This window comes from Phalacrocorax aristotelis, chromosome 1, assembly GCF_949628215.1.
Source record: "Phalacrocorax aristotelis chromosome 1, bGulAri2.1, whole genome shotgun sequence".
NCBI classification, from domain to species: domain Eukaryota; kingdom Metazoa; phylum Chordata; class Aves; order Suliformes; family Phalacrocoracidae; genus Phalacrocorax; species Phalacrocorax aristotelis.
Genome location: NC_134276.1, coordinates 143,135,044 through 143,155,029, shown reverse-complemented (window position 1 = coordinate 143,155,029; position 19,986 = coordinate 143,135,044). Strand labels below are relative to the sequence as shown.

The window sequence follows — 19,986 nt, the reverse complement described above, 5'->3', positions numbered from 1 at the left end:
CTTCTCTCTCCTCTAGGAATACGTGCTCTTTATATGTGCCGTCCCCAGGCAGTCGATCTTCCATCGGTAGCAGTTCCTTCCCCCACTGGTGTCTGCCTGTCCTCCCCCATCCAAAGACAAAATCTGTGTTCTTGCCTCTACATGTCCTCCCTGTGAAACTAAATGATGTTGAGAGGGCAGCTTATCAGCAGAGTAAGAGCTGTGATGTTGAAGCTGTTGTGTAAAAGCGTTACCACAGCCTTTGCTCCACATTTTGACAAAACAGGCGGCAGCAACAGATCGCAAGTTTACATATACACCGAGTCTATATAACACCATGTCTCCTTCCAGGGATTTAGGCAGAAGCTGCCCCTCAGTGTGGATGTACCGGCTGGAATATGAAGGTAATGGAGTTCCAATGGGAAGCAGGTGCCAAGACACTCCCTTGGGCCATGTCCGTGCACATGTGGTCATCCGCAAAACTTTGATACTCAAAATGGGAGCACTTGTTTGAACATACATCTCTCTAGTACTCAAAAATTGCAATAGCTCTGCTAGTACTGGACACTTAATTTCCCTATAAAGTCTACTTCTGACTTCAACGTAGTTATTTAACAATAAAAATTATCAGATAAGAAGTCCAGTGACTTTTTGATCACGACGGAGTGAATCACTGGTAAACTAGACACACACCTCAAGATTTTCAGCCCAGCGGGCTGCCTTTGAGGTCTCATCCAGCTCCCACTGACGTCAGCAAAAGATCCCTATCTGAAGCCCAAAGAAAGCAGCCAATAAGTGTGGTCTCAAAAGCAAGCTGCTTGCTGACACAGTGCTTTTACATTTGCTACAAATGAGACAAAAAGATTTTATTATTTGTGGAATTCAGTTGGTTGAAAAGCAGTACGCGAAGAGGATGTCGTGCAGCTTCAAATGCAAAGGTGACAAACTTGCAGGGTGCTTCTGCTGTTAAGGAAGAAAATATTACCCATTTTGTTTGATAAAATTAAACTAATGCCTCAGGGAAGCTTTGCAAAATGTACAATTTGTTTAAATGCAATTTTCTGAAATAGCATAGTACGTCATTGTGGGATTTGACCCAAACTGGGCCCCGGTATGGCTTTCTCACGTTCTAGGAAGCAGAGATCACCACGGCTTCTTGATTTGTGATGTTCACAGGCAGCGAACAACGCACGTGTTGCATTCAGTCGGCACAGTTCTGCTGAGTGACGTTAGACGCACGCGTGGGCCCACTCTGTGCAACAGTCGGTTGGTTTCTCTTTTCAGTTAACTCTGCCTCAACTTAACTTACCAGCCCAGGTTTAAGGTGGTGGTTTGTGTTTCTGTATCGTTGCATTGTTCCTATACCAGCTGCTTAACATGAGGCTCTTAACACATACAAAGATCAGGAATCTGTAGTGTGGGTGCACAAGTCTGCTTTAATGAAGGAGAAGACTTTCAGACAGTGATGTAATGTGTTGTCAGGCCCTTTGCAGGCAAGACGGATGAGCTGATTGCAGCTTGGAGGTTCACACGCTGGCTGTGTGCAAACCCAGGAAAAGGTGGTGTGTCCTTGGAGAAACGCTGCCCTCACAGCTGGTTTTGTTGTCTCAGCCACAGCAGAAAAGGCATGGGGTGGGATCTTACTGAGGTAGGACTCAGGTTGGGGGCTGCCACTTGTGCACCATGGGCACGTTTCAATTGCTTTTCATTTCAACAGGCCCCCTAAGCAGCTTTATTTATCCTTGTGTAGAGATTTGTAACAGCAGTACTGTTTTTCAGAGACATTAGACATGAGGCTCGTTAGGCATTCAGAAAGTACCCATTTCTGCAAGGAATGAAAAGGCTATTTAAAAACTGAAGATTATTTTGTCTTTTAAATCAAAAGTGGCATCATCAAATTGAGAAACTTTTAAGCAAGAGATTTACAAGCAAGTGAATTAATTTGTGGGCACAAACCTCACCAGCCAGGATTCCAGAATAACATAGGCTCTTTGGAAAATGCTAATCCTTTTGACTAAATTTTGTTAGAATACCACATTGTACTGTGTAATCATCCTACTAGCTCCAATACTGAGACTGAAAGGGAGAGCAAGTAGGATTTGGAAGCTCTTCTCAAGCTAAACTTGTTTCATCATGCAAGGAATTTGTCCATGATTCATAGATCTTTAAGGCCAGACTATATCACTATCACAATCCAGACTGACGTATGGCATAACATAATCCATACAACCTCACGCAATGTATTGTGCCAGCACAGCACAGCCTATTGCTGGCAAAGCCTGAACTCTTTTGTGCTGTTTTTTTGCTGCTTTGAAGGGCTTCCATACCAATTATTGAGTGGAAATAACTTTGAAGAGCTTATTTTTGACATTGGCTGGTTACAGTGTGATTATGCTATTTACATAGTTTTTGAAGCAAAAGGCGCTCTGATTTGGGGAGGAACTTTTGCTTTAAAATGATAGCAGATTTTTCGAATACATACGCACAGAATTTATAGCAAAGTCAAAAAATTGCTTGCAGTGCCCTTAAAAGTAACCCGATGACCTTCAAGCACAAACCATAGACTAAAAAGAAAAAATTTTTGTAGTTGTATTCATTCTTCTAATTAACTAGCCTGTTCGCATGTACTCTATAAAACATAGTTGATTCAGGACACAGGTATTGTTCTTTACATTACTCTGAGCCATGTAATACCATGGTCTGAGGGGAAACCATAAACACTTTTGTGTTCTGGAAAAGAAGTCTGTGAAAGATCTGCATTTGTATTTACAGGTATGCTGAGTAACTGCAGTCATTTGCTATTAAATTTCAGTAGAAAAAAAAGCTAGCTAGCTAGCCCTAAACAGTCACTTAAGTATGTTTTTATGTGAATAACAGTCAGCCTCTGATTATTCCCTGCGAGGAGGAGAGCACTTTTTTCCAGTCACTCTCAGCTTCTGAAATAGGTCTCTTAATTAAGAGTGGTGTGCATGGGTCTAGCTTGGCCCCAGCAAATACACACAGAAATTCGCATCCTCTTCAGGATGGTATCCCAGAAATGCTGACTGGATGCGCTTCATGTCCTGTGTAACAGCTAAGACACGCTATGCTTCAGATGTCATTAATAATTTACAGAAAAGAAAAAGGAGTAATAATACAGACACCTTTCTATAACTGCTCATTCTCAGGCTATTATTTAACTGCTCTGAGGTTTGATTGTTATTTTTACCCCTTTAGCAAGTTGTTGTATAAGCTGTTTGGAAAAAAGAGGTTATCCATTGCTTACATAAAGCATTCTGTCCTCTATTTTATAGCTAAAAGCTACTCAAGAGAAAGTGCTCACCTAAAAACGGGGCAAAAATATCAAGCGTGGCCTACTCAAAATCAGTGCCTTATATAAACTGGGCTCCTACTCTGCCAAGACTCAAGGCTAACTATATGCTATAAACACCAGTTGCTGTTGTATAGGAAATGTATGAAATGTTCAATGAAGAGACCAATCACCTTTGAATAAGAAACAAGTATAGTAAATTATGTTTAAAGTCTGTGTTAATGGACTGGTGGTGCCAGGAGATGTGGCATTGTGCACCGAGGAGAAACAGACAAGAAAACATGACAGGCAGAAATATTGCTGAGGTATTGATCGGATTTTCTGGCCTAGACGTACCATAAAGTGCCAAAATTTTCTGTATTCATTGAATTACAAGTAATTCTATTGTTGCACTAAAAAATATTAAATAAAATGTGAATAAGGTACAGGAGCTCTGTTTCTAGTGAGACAGTTTAAAAAAAAACTATTGCATTTTGAATGTCCTCACTGAATGTTCCCATATGGAGAGAGTTTATTTAATAGCTGTTAAACTATTAAGTTTGTTAAAACAGTTTTCTGGAACTACTTAAATTTTTAACTCACTGAGCTTTATAACAACAGCCATCTTCAACTAAATTCTGCCTAAATCTCAGAAAGCTATGAAAGAAACAAATCTTTGTTTTCCATTTTTTTCCCCAGCTGTATCATTGACTAGGGAAGTTACTAATCTTCTACCACGTTACACTAAATTCATAGGTGTTCAAAAGGATTTTGCCCACGTCATTTTGTGACGATTTACTTTCTCAAGTTTTTTAAAGTGTTTTGGCAGACATACATGTTTATACATAATGAAAATAAAGACAATACTAAACTGCTGTCTTAGATGGGATGATGGAAGCAGAGAAGCGAAGATTTGATGAGTCTTCTGTTTCAAGCTATTAGCTTCCCCAGAATAAAATACTAACTTTCCTACACAGAGAAAACAGACCTAGAAACAGCTGGTTTACACATAGGAGGTTTTTGTCAAGGTATATCAAGCTAATGTAAGAATCTTTAGTAGGACCTCAAAATTTCATTAACTTTAAGGGGGGGGAGGGGAGCTTCCTTTTTTTAAAGAGAGTCAACATAAACAGTCTCTTGTAATTTTATAAATAACCATAATCACCTGTACTCTTACCACCAGTGGTGAGGTGCTTATACACGTTACTACAAGAGCCCCTCTGCACTGTTTCTACAGCTCCAGACTCATTGTTCGGTCACATGTGACTATCCTCTTGAAGAAAATAGCCTTTCAGAAAACTATCTTTCAAGCAATTTATTTCTGCAAGAGCAATTTTATAACCCATAGCTTTGTCTTAACCCTTTGTATGCTTGCAGCTTCCTCGGACATGGACAGATAAACGGCACTCACACACATATACTCCCCCTCAGCATAACGTAGTCAATGAGGAAAATACTTATGTAAATAATACTCTTGCTTTTATTAAAACTACGTGGATCTTTTTTGCGTATTTAGTCACACTTCCTTTTTCACTTTTAGCAAAGGATGTTTTTTCTTTTTATCTTAACAGTAATTTTATTACGCCTCTGGACCCAAAATAACCAATCACTTGTCTGTAGCTCAAAGACACAAATTTTAACGACTTAGATAAGAATCACTAGAACAGACAGTGAAAGAATGTAATATACTTTACAAAATATTACACCTACTTTTGTTAGTTCCAAAGGAACCCCCAATACTAGTAACAGACAGAAGCTCTGAAAGCCTTGCAACAAAACAAAACAGTGCACTTGCAGAAGTAGCTTCCTTCACACAGGTCACCAATCATCTGGATCCAGCCTTACTGGTGAGTGGTAACAGCTGCACCGTAAATGCAAGTTCCCTCACACCTGAGTCCAATGGGTACGAGCAGCCACACACGCAGCCCATGAGGATGGCACAGGTAAGCATGTGCAGGTCCTAGGCAATAACCGATTCTGCCACATCTTCAACTGCAACAGAGCAAGCACAGGCTACATCAACATTAACAAGCAGGGCAGCACAGTTAAGGGCAGTTCTGTCAAGTGGAACAGGCATTGGTGAGGTCCCAATGCCCACACTGTATGTGTTGTGGAGTTCTCATTTCATACTAGCTCTAGTGGGGGTCTTATTGAATGGATGCCCATTAACAGCTGGAGAACATTAAGTTTTTAGAAATGCATCCTGAGGTCTCCATGTAAAAGGAATACACTTTGCACACACCCAGACTACTCCAGGATGTGAACCAAAGCACAGAGAGGATGATGGGCAGATTTAGTTCAACAGTGCACCCCTGGTATTAGCAAAAAACACAGCTACAGCCTCAGCATCTAGTGTAATCCAGGTCTACTACACAATTTAATACACTGGTAAAAGTTAACCCTATTTTTATGCTACTTTTTACTGATATGTGTAACTGTTCTTTGTCCTGCTCTGATTACATGCTGGAACAGATGATCCGAAAAGGCCTCTCCCAATTAAAATTATTACAAGATCCTGATTCTTCCTCAGACAAGGTGTCCTCTGTACAGCACCGTGAAAAATGCAGAATAGAATAACAGAATTCTTTAGGTTGGAAAGGACTTTAGGATCATCAAGTCCAACTGTTAACCCAGCACTGCCAAGTCCACCACTAAACCATGTCCCTGAGCACCACATCTACATATCTTTTAAATACCTCCAGGGATGGCAATTCAACCACTTCCCTGGGCAGCCAGCTCCAGCGCTTGATGACCCTTTTGGTGAAGAAATTTTTCCTAATACCCAGTCTAAACCTTCCTTGATGCAGCTTGAAGCCGTTTCCTCTTGTTCCATCAACAGTAACTTGGGAGAAGAGACCAACACCCACCTCGCTATGACATCCCTTCAGGTAGCTGTAGAGAGTGATAAGGTCTCCCCTCAGTCCTCTCTTCTCCAGGCTAAACACCCCCAGTTCCCTCAACCTCTCCTCATAAGACTTGTTCTCCAGACCCTTCACCAGCTTCGTTGCCCTTCTCTGGACACGCTCCAGCAACTCAATGTCCCTCTTGCAGTGAGGGGCCCAAAACTGAACACAGTATTAGAGATGCGGCCTCACCAGTGCCCAGTACAGGGGCACCATCACTGCCCTGCTCCTGCTGGCCACACTATTGGTGGTACAAGTCAGGATGCTCTTGGCCGCCTTGGCCACAAGTAGCGGGTACAAAGGCGAAGGTAAAGCGATTTTGCGGGTTTTCCAGCCCCTGGGCACCGGCTCACTCGCCCGCCGAAATCTCGCGAGAAGTGTCCCGCCGGCCGGGCCGGGCCGGGCCGGGCCGGGCGGGGCGGGGGGGTTGGCGGCGCTGCTGAGGCGGCGCCGGCGAGAGGGGAGGGTGGCGGGATGGGCTGTTTCTCCTCACCTTAGCTTACCTCCTGCATGCCGCCGGTGGCGGGGGCGCTGTGGAGCGGGGCAGGGGCCGCCCGCCATGGCCGAGGCAGGAGCGGGAAGCACGGAGGGGGCCGAGGAAGAGCGGCGGGCCGCTGCAGGTGGGGGTGGGGAACGGGCGCTGGGGGGTGCCGCTGTAACGGCTGTGGGTGGCGCGTTGCGCTGTGTGTGTGGGCGGTCGTGGGTACGTATGGGATGGGGTCTGTCCGTCCGTCTGCCTGCCTCCGTAATGTGGCACGAGTGAGCCCTGCGCGGCCGTCGCGGGGAGGTCGGTGCCCGCGGGGCAGCGGTGCGTGTGCGCAGGCTGTGCGCGGCCGCCCGTGGGGTACAGCCTTCCCGCGGGGGCACTTGGGTCGCGGCGCGCTCCCGGTATCGCTCGGTAGCGGTGGGTTTTTTCCTAATGGACGCCGCTGCCGGTGGCCGGGCCGGGGCGCGACGTGGGCGCTGCCGGCTCCGCTCTCCCACTGAAGTTCGGAACGGGCACTCGGGGGGCTGGGCGCACCCGCCCCGCGTCGGGCACCCACAGAGAGATCCCGGGCGTAACGCTCGCTCTGTGCTTCTCTTTTTCACTGTTACAGATGTGTCATCGCACCGATGTGATGTGGACTAAAAATGCTTTTGTGGGGTTTTTGGTTGTGTGTGTGTTTTTTTTTTTTTAACTTAATACGTAGTTTATTCTTCCTGATTAAACACTTAGATGTTTTATGTGTTCCTAATACGCTAGTATGATTTTTTTTCATACATAATTTAGCATCTTGGGTATAGTGATCTTGGCTTCTCTGTGTATGTGTGTGTGCGCCCACGCCTGTATGGTGACCGAGGTTTGATGTTCCTTCCTTGTTCTTAATGATAAGTTTCTGGTACTAAAACAAGGCTGGTTGCAAACCACCAGCAGCTGTTCGTGCTCCTTTTGCTTTGAAATGAGTGTGTAGCTTCCCCTCTCCGAGGAGAAAGAATGGGTTTTGCATGGGATTTTGAAAATCAGAAGTGAGCAAAGTCTCTCCTAAGTCATCGTTGCAGTTCTGTTTAGTTAGCACCAAGTCTCCTAGGTTAAGTAGTAATTGTTGTTTTCTCAGTGTCTGAGTTACGTGTGTTTTAATATATATGGGGATCCTGGTTGTCTGGAATAATCGGCACTTTTCTGTCTCTGCTGCTTGATTGTTATTGTTTAAATACTGGTATAATTTTGTAGGAAATAATCTAGTGTTTGAAAACAAAGTGGGGTTTTCTTAGAGTTTTTGCAGTCTGTAAAATTGTGCTTAAAACAAGGATTGATTGTTTCTGTGTCGTGCACATACTGTAACGAGAGGAAATAATCGCAATAAAGAAAACCCCAAATATGCAGACATTTCCATTTACAAATAGATTTGGGAAAGCAATGAACCATAGGCTTTCATGTTCTGTTGTGAAAGAAACTTCCCTCCCTGGTTTCTTTTGTTACCCATGTTTATACCTATTCTTCTGAAGGATTTAGAAGAAACAGCGTTTTTTCTATTATTTTTTTTTAAGATAAAAATATCCATTTTTGTGGAATAGGTCCACACTAAGATTAGCAGCTTACCTTTTTTTTTTTTTTATTTGAGTGTACACTGGTATACTTGCACATTATGAAAAACCAACTCTAAACTGGACAGTTCACATCAGCTAAGAATCAAATTCATTGTAAGAAGAAATAATTCAGTGGGTAATTGTGGGAAGTGAATCATTGTGAACACTCTGTTGAAAATTCGCTGTTTGGACTCCAGGGCCAGATAAAACCATGGAAGTTCTCCAGCTGACTTGATGGGAATCAGTGTTTTACAATAATAAGAATCAAAAAATTTCAGGAAAACAGCTGCCCTCCATTCCCTTAGCAGTGTATGGTTGGAGAGGTGTTTTTTTCAGTAATGAACTACAATATACAAGACAGTCAATTTCTATCAGCGACCTGGTTTGAGCCTGAAAGTGACTGGGAAAGCAGGGTAGCCTTTCAAAGGCCTGTGTAGCATTAGCTAGTGACAGTCATACTTTTTAATGCACTGATAGGTTTGGCCAAATATTTGGTGTTTGAAATCTATTAAGTGTGTTTTTTAGTGAGTAGGTTGTGATTCTTGACTACTTCTCTTCTGAATGGTGAAAATAAGTAAAAATAGATGCAGAAAGTAATCAGTTGCCTATGTTAATATTTGATTTAAATTTCTATAATTCAGGATATTATAATTTTTCCTTTCATCATGTTGAGATATTAAAACAAATCCAGTGTTGTTAAGTTAACCTATAAGGGTTTGTTCTCTCTATAGCGTTGTTCATGAGATGGTTTCATTACTGAAGTCTCTGTCTTGCTTCTGCATTAGATATGATTATAAAATGGGGGGGGGGGGGGGGGGGGAACAACTGGTTTAGACAGCATGTTTCTCCAGTTGTCGTGACTTAACTACAATGAAGATTGTTGCCCCAGCTTTCGATGAGGGATGCTGTGGGCTATGATGTGGATGTCACCTTTCCAGTAACTAGTCTGAAGATGCTTCTCATGGCCTATTTTAAAGCTCTAAAATTAATACATAAAAACATTTAATATAACTCTCACCCGTGTTTAGAAAATGTAGTTATTTTTTTTAATAGGTGTTCCGAACTGCAGGACCTGTAAAGCAGTGCACGTCACAGCACCTGTAACTTGCTTCTTCAGACAGGACTATATGTATGTAGGATATAGGTATAGTCTTCTCATTCTCTAATGAAAATCTGCAGTAAGAGTCCATTAAAATTGTTTTACTATGGAGTTATTTTTCTAAATTTAAGCTATTTACATGACATAGAGTTATTTGAAATTATTTGACTCAATAGCTGTCCTCTGTGTGCTGCATGTATAGATAGAGATATCTGTAATTGCTTAGGTAATAAGAAACATCTTATATCTTAAAAGTTAGCATGTCAATTGTGATAAATCTTAAGAATCCAACTTGGCGGCTTGAGTAGTATGTCAGTTTAGAAAATTTATGTTGCTTGTGTGCCTAGATGATTGTGGATATATCTTCCTTCTTTGTGTGACTGCACTCCTAAGGATGTTAGACTGAGACCCTGAAATCCAGTAAGTACTCGGAGGCTGCGTGTGCATTAGCGTTTTGATTCAGAGCAAAGCATTGGTTTAAATTGAATCCCATCATCCCCACTTACTGCTCCTTGGTTTGGTTGGCAGACCAGCTCTGGTATAAATGAACTGGACTCCTTTCGGAAGAACCTAAACTAGAATTTTATTGTAGCAAGGCTAGTGCTACTGCAGGTACATTCCAAACATACTCCAACTCCAAACGTAAGGGACTGAACCAGTGATTTGTTTTCAGACAGCTTTAACACACATGCATTGTAAGGATTTTTGGCCCAGCGAATCCGACTAAATGTGATTTGGTGTATGCTCCCTGAACTACTTACAAATGAGAAACAAGAGCTTCTGCACCAGCTGCTTCTCTCCTACTGACCTGTTGCTCTTATGCCATTGAATTTACTGCTGTAGACATAGCCTAATAGCTCATGTGAGTAGATTTCAATTCTACTAACTCATCTAGTTAGACTAAAGAACCCTTATGTGCCACTTAAACTACAGTCACTTCTAACATAGTTTTGACTTTAAACTTGTCAAAGCCTGAATTTCTAGTTCAAGGTTTTTGTGCGTGCCAGGAACATATATTTGGAAAATACACATTTTAATAGTCTGTGGCATCTGTGGTCCTAGAAATTTCAATTCAAAGCAGCTTCTTCCTTCTCCTTTTCTTCTGCCAGAAAGTGTTGCAAAATAGGAAGCTGGATTGAAAGTGCCTTCTTACTCTTAGAAAGGTTGTGCCAGTGTTACCACGTTAACTGAAGCAGCTGCAGAGCTGCGACATTTCTCCCAAGTCTGGTGTGTACATTTATTCAGACTGTGAAGGGTGCCGCCCATAAATTTCATAAATGTACACATTAATGGCTATTCTACTTTGAGCGTATTTTCCTGTAGTATCCTGATAGATGGATTTAGATGATCTTTTTTAAACTGGCTAAATGAGGGCTGACTGACAGCTTTTTTTATTAATACCTATGTGACTTGTATTTTTCTGCTGATTTTTGGAGTGCTTATGTGTATCCTGTATGATTTCCTTTTGATGGTTCTAAAAAGCCAAAATAATGTTCTAGTACTAAAGTAGTATTTTAGGAAAGCCTATGAGGAGTAAACCTAGCCAGGAAAGCTAACTTTTTAGTGGGGGTGAGTGGGTCGTGAGGTGGGAGTGCATAATTAAGGCAAAAATTTTGAAATTTGAAGGCAAAAAATTTGAAAATTTCAGGCTTAAACTTGTTGCATGTGGCACAAGCGAGTGCTGTGGCTGTTATATTTTAAGAATTGCGTGATAGTTCTCTAGCCACCTTGGGTGGGGCTCATCATACTTATCTTCAGATGTCTACAGAGTAGATATCCAAGTCTGAGATAGTTACTTTAATCTTTGTGTAATTACTGAATAGATATAGGCACTCTTGGACTGTATTTCATCTAACCAACTGTAGGAATCTATTTTAGATTGAGATGAATCACCCTAGAAATGTTGTATTTCATCTTGGCCAACTGTAGGAATCTATTTTAGGTTGAGATGAATCACCCTAGAAATGTCTTCTTCCTTCCACGAGGGACTAGAATGGCTAGTTCAGATGTGGACATATTTATTTGTTCAGATGGATCTCACCTTTTATGGCTGGTGGAGTTTGGCCGTAAGCCTTTCCTAAGAGATTCTGTTTGTTTAGGAACAGAAAACCTTAAAACTGTTAGTGGAGAAAACAGCTCAGGGATGTGGCATGCCTTTAGAAAATATTATTGTCAGTAATTGGAAAGATGTAGAGTCTCCCAAACCTCGTTTCTTAATATATTGCATGTGATTTACACAGAACCTTTGCCAAACATAGGAGTACGGTTGATTTCATATGTCTTTACTTCATATCCCATCACTAAACAGTAGTTTCATGTAGTTCATTTGCAGTTGTTCACTTCCTTGCCAACACCCTTGGGGACTGTAATTTATTTCTTTTTTCCATGTAGCAAAACATGAGAAAGGTTGGAGTTCAGTCGGGTATGGTCTTGTATGTTGATGTGATGAGAACTGTATATATTGATAACCACTCCTTAAATATTTTGTTTGCCTGATTATGAAGTCTACTAAAGTTAGTGTTTAATAGGTTTTTACTTCTGATACATTTACCGGGAATGAGCCATTTTTCATATGGTGCGTTTGCAATGTTTGGATGGTCTTTGCTTTTTCACAGAGAGAAAAAGTGGTGGGTTTTTTTTCAGAATTACTTTCATCTGTCCTGATGTGCCTAAAAAATTAAAAATATTTTAAAAGCATGTTAATATAAATAAGCATATATGCTTAATACTGAGAGCCAAACATAGATCATAGACATATGTATTTGAGGAACTATTCACTTCCCATTAAAATTTGGTTACCAGTATGCCAGAGCATTAGCAAAACTTTGAAAAAAAACTTAAAAAAAAACCCAACGTGTAACTTCTCAGTTGGAATTTTATTTGACTTGTGAACCAGGCTAGTGTAAGTAATAGCCTTTGGGGTGGTAAAACAAAATATCTCTGGTTGAATTAAACTGTTTCTAGCAGTTTAAAAATTGACTAATGATTTCAGTTTTCCAGGAGAATGAACTTGTAACAGAGAGTGGTCTTTCTGGATATTATGTTCTATGAAATTGGGAAACATTTAGTTTTGCTTCACATGTTCTTAGGGGTGTTTGCTTTTGAGGTTAATGGTATGAAAATGTTCACAGAAATTGAAAATATAAAAAATTCAGCCAGGTATACATATGAAAGGTAAGAATCCAGCTTCTTCCTATTGCAGAAGCACACCCTGGTATTGGGGTGCATTCTAGCTCATTCTGTTTGTGAACCCAAAGATTTTTAAATCCTTTGTCCAGCTTTCCCAAAGTGGTATAGGCCAAGAAGTAAAGAAATCTTTCATCACAGACTACACGAGGTTAAGACACTCTTCAGGGAAAGAGTAAGCACACTGGAACCACATAGTACATAATGATAGCTATTATAAAGACCTAAGAGATTGTTTTAAAGTGCCCTTACTGTCTTTTCAAAGCTGACTTAGCTTGATGAACTGTTTCTGTCTGCTTCTTGTTCAGTGAGTAATAGGTATTAAAAAGATTGGCTTGTCTGTTAAATTCCAGATAATTACTTTTCTACTAACCTTGGTACTTCTGAAGCTTTAAATTTATTTCTCTGTTTTCTTTTGCATTGTTTTGGGGGTTTGGTTTGGGTTTTTTTGAGATTCTTAAAGAATATATGCTGCATGCTGTACATGTCAGGGATCAATACAGATTCTTAACCTTATATTTTTGTCTAAGATCAACCAGCGGTCTTAGTAGCATTTAGTTAGATGGCTTTTAACATGGCATTTATTTTGTCATTTAGCATTCAATTTATCACCTAAAAATTGTAGTGTAGAAGTTCTTAATAGGTCACTGTAGCTAATAATCTAAACTTTTTTGGTTTTCTTAGTTAAGAGAAAGAAAAGGGTGGTGTTAGGAAATGTAGAGAAGTGCAGCATTCAGAATTTGTTGCCTGACTGTGAAGAAAAAAACCCAGTAGTTCCTTTGATAATATGGAGGATAAATTGGAAAATGGGTAAATGATGCATTTCATTTTGTTTCTTTAAAGGGAAGCGGTTTAGAAAGCAGGCTGGCCATCTGTGTGGAAAGGAGTATTTAGGTCAGTGGGTCTGTTCTGTCCTGCTTTGTTCCAGGATGACAGGATCTGTTGTGCTGAAGGCGTTCTTGTCTTTGATACATGTAGGTTTCTGTTTCGTATGTACTCTTGCATTAATATCCATTAAGTATGAGTCTAATTTAATAACTTAATCTAGTAATTATAGGCTGCTGTGACCTCAGTGAATTAAAACTACTCTTTAGTTATAAAGAGTTCACTTGGAATTGTTGGGGTTTTCTTGTTTTATAATTGAATGGATTTATAGTAGAAATATAAAATGAGACTATTACGAAGTGATGATTAACCGTAAAAATACTTCAAACATCTACCATTTGTGCCTTTGTAGTATTTATGGTGTCGTTTCTTTTAATATATTTTTAATATCCCTGACTCAAATATGTTGTGTAGTTGAAGTAACCAAATTTTCTCTCTGTTGCAGATGCCCAAAGGCTGTTACTTATTTATCAATTATTTATTGAGTCTTAAAGTTTTTAGAGCTTCTGCCTTCTGGGGTTTTTTTTGTTGGTTTTATTTTTTTTAACTTCCTGTGTGACTTAATGAGTAAAGAGCTTTCTAAAATAAAACAAGGGCTGACTCTGTAGTCTGAATTGGTAGAGAGAGGATTAGTGGAAGACCAGGCAAGCTGTTGTTCAAGTATTAGCCTATTTTCATTTTAACTCTCCAGAGTCATATTCCAACAGAAAATGAGAACCTAGAAGGCAATTTTTCTGGTGTAAAACGTGCTTACATCTAAGGGGGAAAAAGCATACACTGTGTATCGTTCTTTTCACACATTTTTACCTATCATTTACAGACAGCACAAATGCTAAAAAAAAAAAAAAAAAAAGAAATCTTACAATAAAGCATTTCTTCCTTCAGAAAAAGGAACATTTTCTGAAACACTTCAACAAAGCAGCCTGCTGGATTTTGAAAGTATCTTGGTTTTTGCCTCCTGCTAAAAGCAGGAGATGCTCACTTTAATGACCTCTCTCAATCCTTCATCTGTCCTTCAATGGAGTTAATTCTTTATTGTTTCTAGATGTATCACACAGGATATGTTCCTCACTAGCACACAAAGTCTAAAGGAGTGCCTACATTTACTGAAACAGGGTTAATTCTGATTCTTTACCTAAACCTCAGTGGGTGATTCTTTGTGATAGCTTTGCATTGGGATAGAAAAAAAAGTGTAATGGTGCTTAGATTCCTTGAGACTGTTTTCCTTTCCGAGTAGGTCACTAGGATTATTTTGGCTTGTGACTTCTCCTCTGTCCCTCCCAGCAACAAAACAGTTTTCTTTGAGAGGGCAATTGTGAAGGGAATATGGAGGTAGAACTTGACAAGCTTTCAAGACTCTTTGGACTTAACGTGACTGACGTTATTTGTAATTGTAGATTTTATGTCAGAAACATAGTTATGGCAAACTTTCATTTTTTTTTGGAAGTCCAGCTTGTTAAAAAAAACCCAGTTCACTGTATGTTTAAGTTTAATTTAGTATTAGTCGCAGTTTTTTGATCTGCTAACTAATGCCACGTCTTGTGATTTTGCAGCAGGATGCTTGAGGTGCTGGGGGATTTAAGTATCGTCTGCTAAGATTGTGTAAGGAGGAGAATAGTGTATTTTGTATTGCATTGGTAAGTTGATTGGGTTGATGAGATCGTTACAGGACTGTGGGAAGACAATGTACTCTTTCTGTACTTAGGCTGTAGCAGTGCAGTCTTTGTTTTTTATTGTCAGAGGCATAGAAGCCACCCACAGACTATTTTGGTTTTTTTTTCCTCCAAATGAAAATCAGAATGGATGCATGATGATATAGCTCTTCCTGGACACTGAGCCTTTTTTTTTCCTCATTCACAGATAACTTCTCAATAGATGGAAACCTGTGCATTGCTTCTGGAGTCCCCAGCCTCATGAATCCAATAACTAAGCCTACTACCACCACTTTCAATGCTTCTGTGGCTGAGATTCCAAGGAAGCGCAAAGGAAGTGATTCCGATAACCAGTAAGTAAATCGATTCTGTATGTGTCTCAACATAAATTTGAGGCATTCATTTGTTATTTATGCAACACAGTAACAGTCTAATCCCCCTTCCTTCATTTACTACCATTATTTATTACAGTTTCTTCCAAATGCATTCTTTGACAGTCCTGAGTTATTAAAAATAGAAAAAATAATCCTTAAATTTAAGGGATATATGTAGGATTCTATAAAGCTGTTTCCTTGCCTGAAGTCTCTGGGTAATGTGTCTTAAATGCTGCAATTTCAATTCTAACTCTCTTTTTTTTTTTTTTTTTTTTTTTTTTTTGCATGCTAGTAAAGGCAAGTTCTCTTTGCAGCAAATTGTTATTAAGTTGCTTGAAGTCTCACAAGTGCATACATGAATATCACCTTAAAGCGTGAAACAAGATTACTAGTTAAGCTCTTTGATCTAGAACTACAGAATGAGAACTGCTTTTTCAGTGACCAGGGCAGCCGTTTACTTCAGTGTCCGGATAGAGCTGTGACCTAAAAATGAGGTCTGTCTGACAGTAGTACTCAGTCTTTTTAAGTGGGTCATACTTGACTACTGAGATGATACTGTTCTACTGTTTTCTCCTGTTTTAAAACTGCCAAATAGATGCCAGTTAATGAAATAATCATTTACATAGAAAAATATTTTTTGAAGTGATCTATTCAAAGCTATATTAATCAGCCAGAAGTAAGGGATACAAGTCAGCCTTAAGATCTAGTGTATTACAAGCTTCTCCAAACTAGTGTGGAAAATCCACTTCTAAAAAAGGGGGGGAGGTAGGAAATTTACATGTCTTTGTGATTATTAAAGCGATTCTTTTTAATCACTGTTTCTTCCATGTATAGTCCATTGATCTATAGAATGTAGCCATAATGTGGGTGTTGATATAACTGTCAACTTGGAGATTCAAGTGTATCTTGTAGACTGCTGAAAACTCCAGAAATACATTAGTTTCTGAAAAAAGTCTCCATTCTTTTTCAGTAGCACTTGTTGATTTTTACCCGTTCAGTGAAAGTGCTGGTTCATCAATAGTCTTTCCCTGAAGGTTGGATCTCTCTCTGATTTCATGAAACTTAATCATAAAAAAAATTCATGTCCAAGTTGAAATACTAATTGAAAAAGTGTTGTTTTGTAGGAACTAGTAATTAGTTTCTAAAAATTAATGTTCTTGCCGAAAGTAACTATTCAAGTGGGGTTTCCTCTAAAATTTTTCTGTGACCTTTTTTCATTAGGTATATCAGGTCATCTTTTTGTGCTTCGAACTACATTTTGCTTACTTTATTACCTGTTTTTACAGGGATACAGCTGAAGTTGATGGTGATCCTCAGAAAAGGTACTTTTTATAAATCAATCCTTTTCTGTTTTCAGTGCTATAAACATGTCACATTTTCCTGTTTGGCTAGATGAGCTGTGTGGTTTGCCTTAAGGAATGCTTTGTCTAAGGGCAGGTCTTTCTACAGCACAAGGTAATAAACATATAGCTAATTAAGAGGATAGATAGGTCCATCCAATGTTAAGGTTTTCTGATACTTCTTTCTAAGACACTGACGTGCTTGTAGCTTTACCAGGCTTGTTAGTATTGAAATTAAGGTAAAAATGTGAACAAATGAAAAGTAACAGTAAGATAAGAAGACTAAGGAGGCGAAGGAGAGGTCTTGTACTCTTCTAGGACAGGTGCATATAAGTATTTTTTGTTTCTTTGTTTTAACTTTGTCAAGTGCTTTTTAAAACAGAACTACCACAACTATGTTAAAATAATGCTGTTACAAGGTGACAAACCAGAGTTAATATTGGCTGTGCAGTGTAAGTAAACCTTTTGTGTATATATGTTATGGGATAGTTATTAATTACATTATTACTTTTTTGTGATTTCTTTTTCTGCACCTGGATACCTTACTTAGAAAATATATTTGTATTCTTTTTTTATAAAATAGACTAGTCCATTTCAGTTGGAAGGGACCTACAAGGACCACCTTGTCCAACTGCCTGACCGTTTCAGGGCTGACCAAAAGCTAAAGCATGTTACTAAGGGCATTGTCCAAATGCCTCTTAAACACTGACAGGCATGGGGCATCGAGCACCTCTCTAGGAAGCCTGTTCCAGTGTTTGACCACCCTCTTGGTAAATAAATGCTTCCTAATGTCCAGTCTAAACCTCCCCTGGCGCAGCTTTGAACCATTCCCATGTGTCCTGTCACTGGATACCAGGGAGAAGAGATCAGCACCTCCCTCTCCAATTCCCTCCACAGGGTGCTGTAGAGAGCAATGAGGGCGCCCCCTCAGCCTCTTTTTCTCCGAACTAGTCAAACCCAAAGTCCTTGGCCGCTTGTCACAGGCCATTCCTTCCAGGCTTTTCAGTAGCTTTGTTGTCCTCCTCTGGATGCATTCAAGGACCTTCACATCCTTCTGAAATGGTGAGGCCCAGAACTGCACACAGTGCTCAAGATGAGGCCGCAACAATGCTGAATACAGGCAGGATAATCACTTCTCTTGACTGGCTGGTTACACAGTGCTTAATGTTCCCCAGGGTGCTGTTTGCCCTCTTGGCTGCCAGCGCTCACTTCTGGTTCACACTGAGCCTGCTGTCAGCCAGCAGCTCCAGATCCCTTTCTGCAGGATAGTCAATGTATGGTTCCTGGCTTATTGGGTAGTATAAAAAAAACCTCTTTCTTTCGGGATAAATCGTTTGTTCCTGTGTGGATTTTTTTCCATGGTGCTCGTGATGGAGAAGTACGAATAAAAATACTCCTTTTCTGTCTTTAAAACCTCTGCTTCCATTTTAGAATAAATGGGGAAATGTGGTTAATAAATCAATTGAGAAAACAGAGGAAAAGGTGGTATTCTCTTTTTTTTTTGTTTTCCTGATCAATATAGACTCTGTTCTTTCTAGTACCAATTAAGTATACCTAGATTATAGCCATGAGGTAGAATTTCACCCTATGTTCATCTACTCAAGGTAGTTTTCATCTAGCTATTTATATCAGTAACAACACAGCTGTTAGGACAGAAGCTATATAAATCCATTGAAGGCTCTGACTGATTGCTTGAGCAGCAAATTTGTTCTAGTTTCTTCCCCATGTGGAGCTCCTGGGGGAGAAGGGAATTAGTTAATAGGCCACATGCTGCATTGCAGTTGGCCTGGCTCCTCCTTACCTCTTCTCCTACGGTCAGACAATGTAACTTCTGTTGGACTTCATAGAATATACACATTTCTGGTAAAAGTTTCTTTTAAAATGAAAGAAAAATGTTAGTTATGGCTAACTCATCTAAATCTGAAACAGATCCACTGAAGAGAAGTCCTAGGGTCCTGTGAGCCTAACCTACTCCAGGTTTATCAGACTGTCTAGAAGATTTCTGGGTTCCAGCGAAATCCCAGGTTGAAGAGCTGGATCTCTGAATCGTATGTTAATTTGGCTCTGGCTATTGGATCCTTGCTGGGGTCAGTGCTGAGTTACAGGTGGAAGCAGTTTTTGGGACCTTTCCTAAAGCAGTAATCTCCAACTGTCCTTCTACTTCCTACTTCGATTTCCTCATAGGAAACAGTTGCTGACGGATTGGCCTACCTCCTTATAATCACTCTGGTGCAACATATGCCTCTTCTAAAATGGTCATAGGCTAGCAGGTCTCTCCTCTGGAATGGATATTAGAGCACTGCATGAGATGTTTCCAGTGCTGAACTAAAAAAAGCCAAAGAACTTCTGTAGAAAGGTTTTTGTATCAGTTTTTCTTTTAAAGAAAATTGTAGCCAGTATTTGGACGGGAACTCTCTCTCTGCTAGTACCAAATTGCTCATACTGAATTGGCAAGATACCCATTAGGCCACGTTCTGAAATTCTTAATAGATGGTCGTAAAGAATACAGTGATCTTGGGGAATGAGAAAAGATCATTGCCCTTGTTTGAATTGTCCTTTATATTTTCCTGCTGCCAAGTATTTGTTGTGATATAGGCACTATGGTTGTCTTTCATTTACAATTTTCTTACACAGATTTTCCAGTCATTGCTGTATGGTGTGGGAAAATATTTAATTATTACTTTTTCTGACCATGAGCAATTAAAGTGTATTTTAGGCCCAGTCCAGGCTAGGGTTGCTTTTTTCACCTTTTGACAATAAGATTTTGGAAATAAAAACATGAATAGGTTATATCTCTTGTAAATTTTTAAATAATAAAAAATATCAAGCCTGCACTTATTTGAATGATCCATTAATCTTGTGTTCTCCAGCGTAGAAACATCTGGTAATTACGAGATCTCCATAATAGGTTCACGTAACTATGAATATTGGAAGTTATGCTTTGTTCTCTTTCTATTATGCATCACTTGCGAGATCATTTTTGTATTAGGAATTTTTGTGGGTTTGCTTTTATTAGAGCCATAATAAATTTGTAGCATTTTCTGTATCTTCTTGAATTCATGAGAGGAAAGAAGTGCCTAGTATTAAATATGTCATGTAAAACTATATCTTGTTTTCTCTAGGAGTGAAGATGAAGAACATGTTAAAGTAAAAGATTTCAGGTACTAATGTACAATAAATGTGCATTTTGTTAGTAAATACTAGGATTCACA

The 19,986-nt window shown here is 39.7% G+C and overlaps 1 protein-coding gene across 3 annotated transcripts in view; it reads left to right on the top strand.

Annotated features, from left to right (window-relative positions):
- The first annotated feature begins 6,618 nt into the window (after positions 1–6,618).
- Positions 6,619–19,986, top strand: part of BMAL2 (basic helix-loop-helix ARNT like 2) — a 38,044-nt gene continuing 24,676 nt past the window's right edge. For all 3 annotated transcript variants that reach the window (XR_012663650.1, XM_075113452.1, XM_075113442.1), the window contains exons 1-4: positions 6,619–6,791; positions 15,269–15,413; positions 16,721–16,756; positions 19,897–19,935. Coding sequence is in view for 2 of the 3 variants with exons in the window: in XM_075113452.1 (XP_074969553.1) it covers positions 6,731–6,791; positions 15,269–15,413; positions 16,721–16,756; positions 19,897–19,935 (281 nt within the window). In the remaining variant the exon portion in view is untranslated. The remainder of the gene's footprint in view (positions 6,792–15,268; positions 15,414–16,720; positions 16,757–19,896; positions 19,936–19,986) is intronic.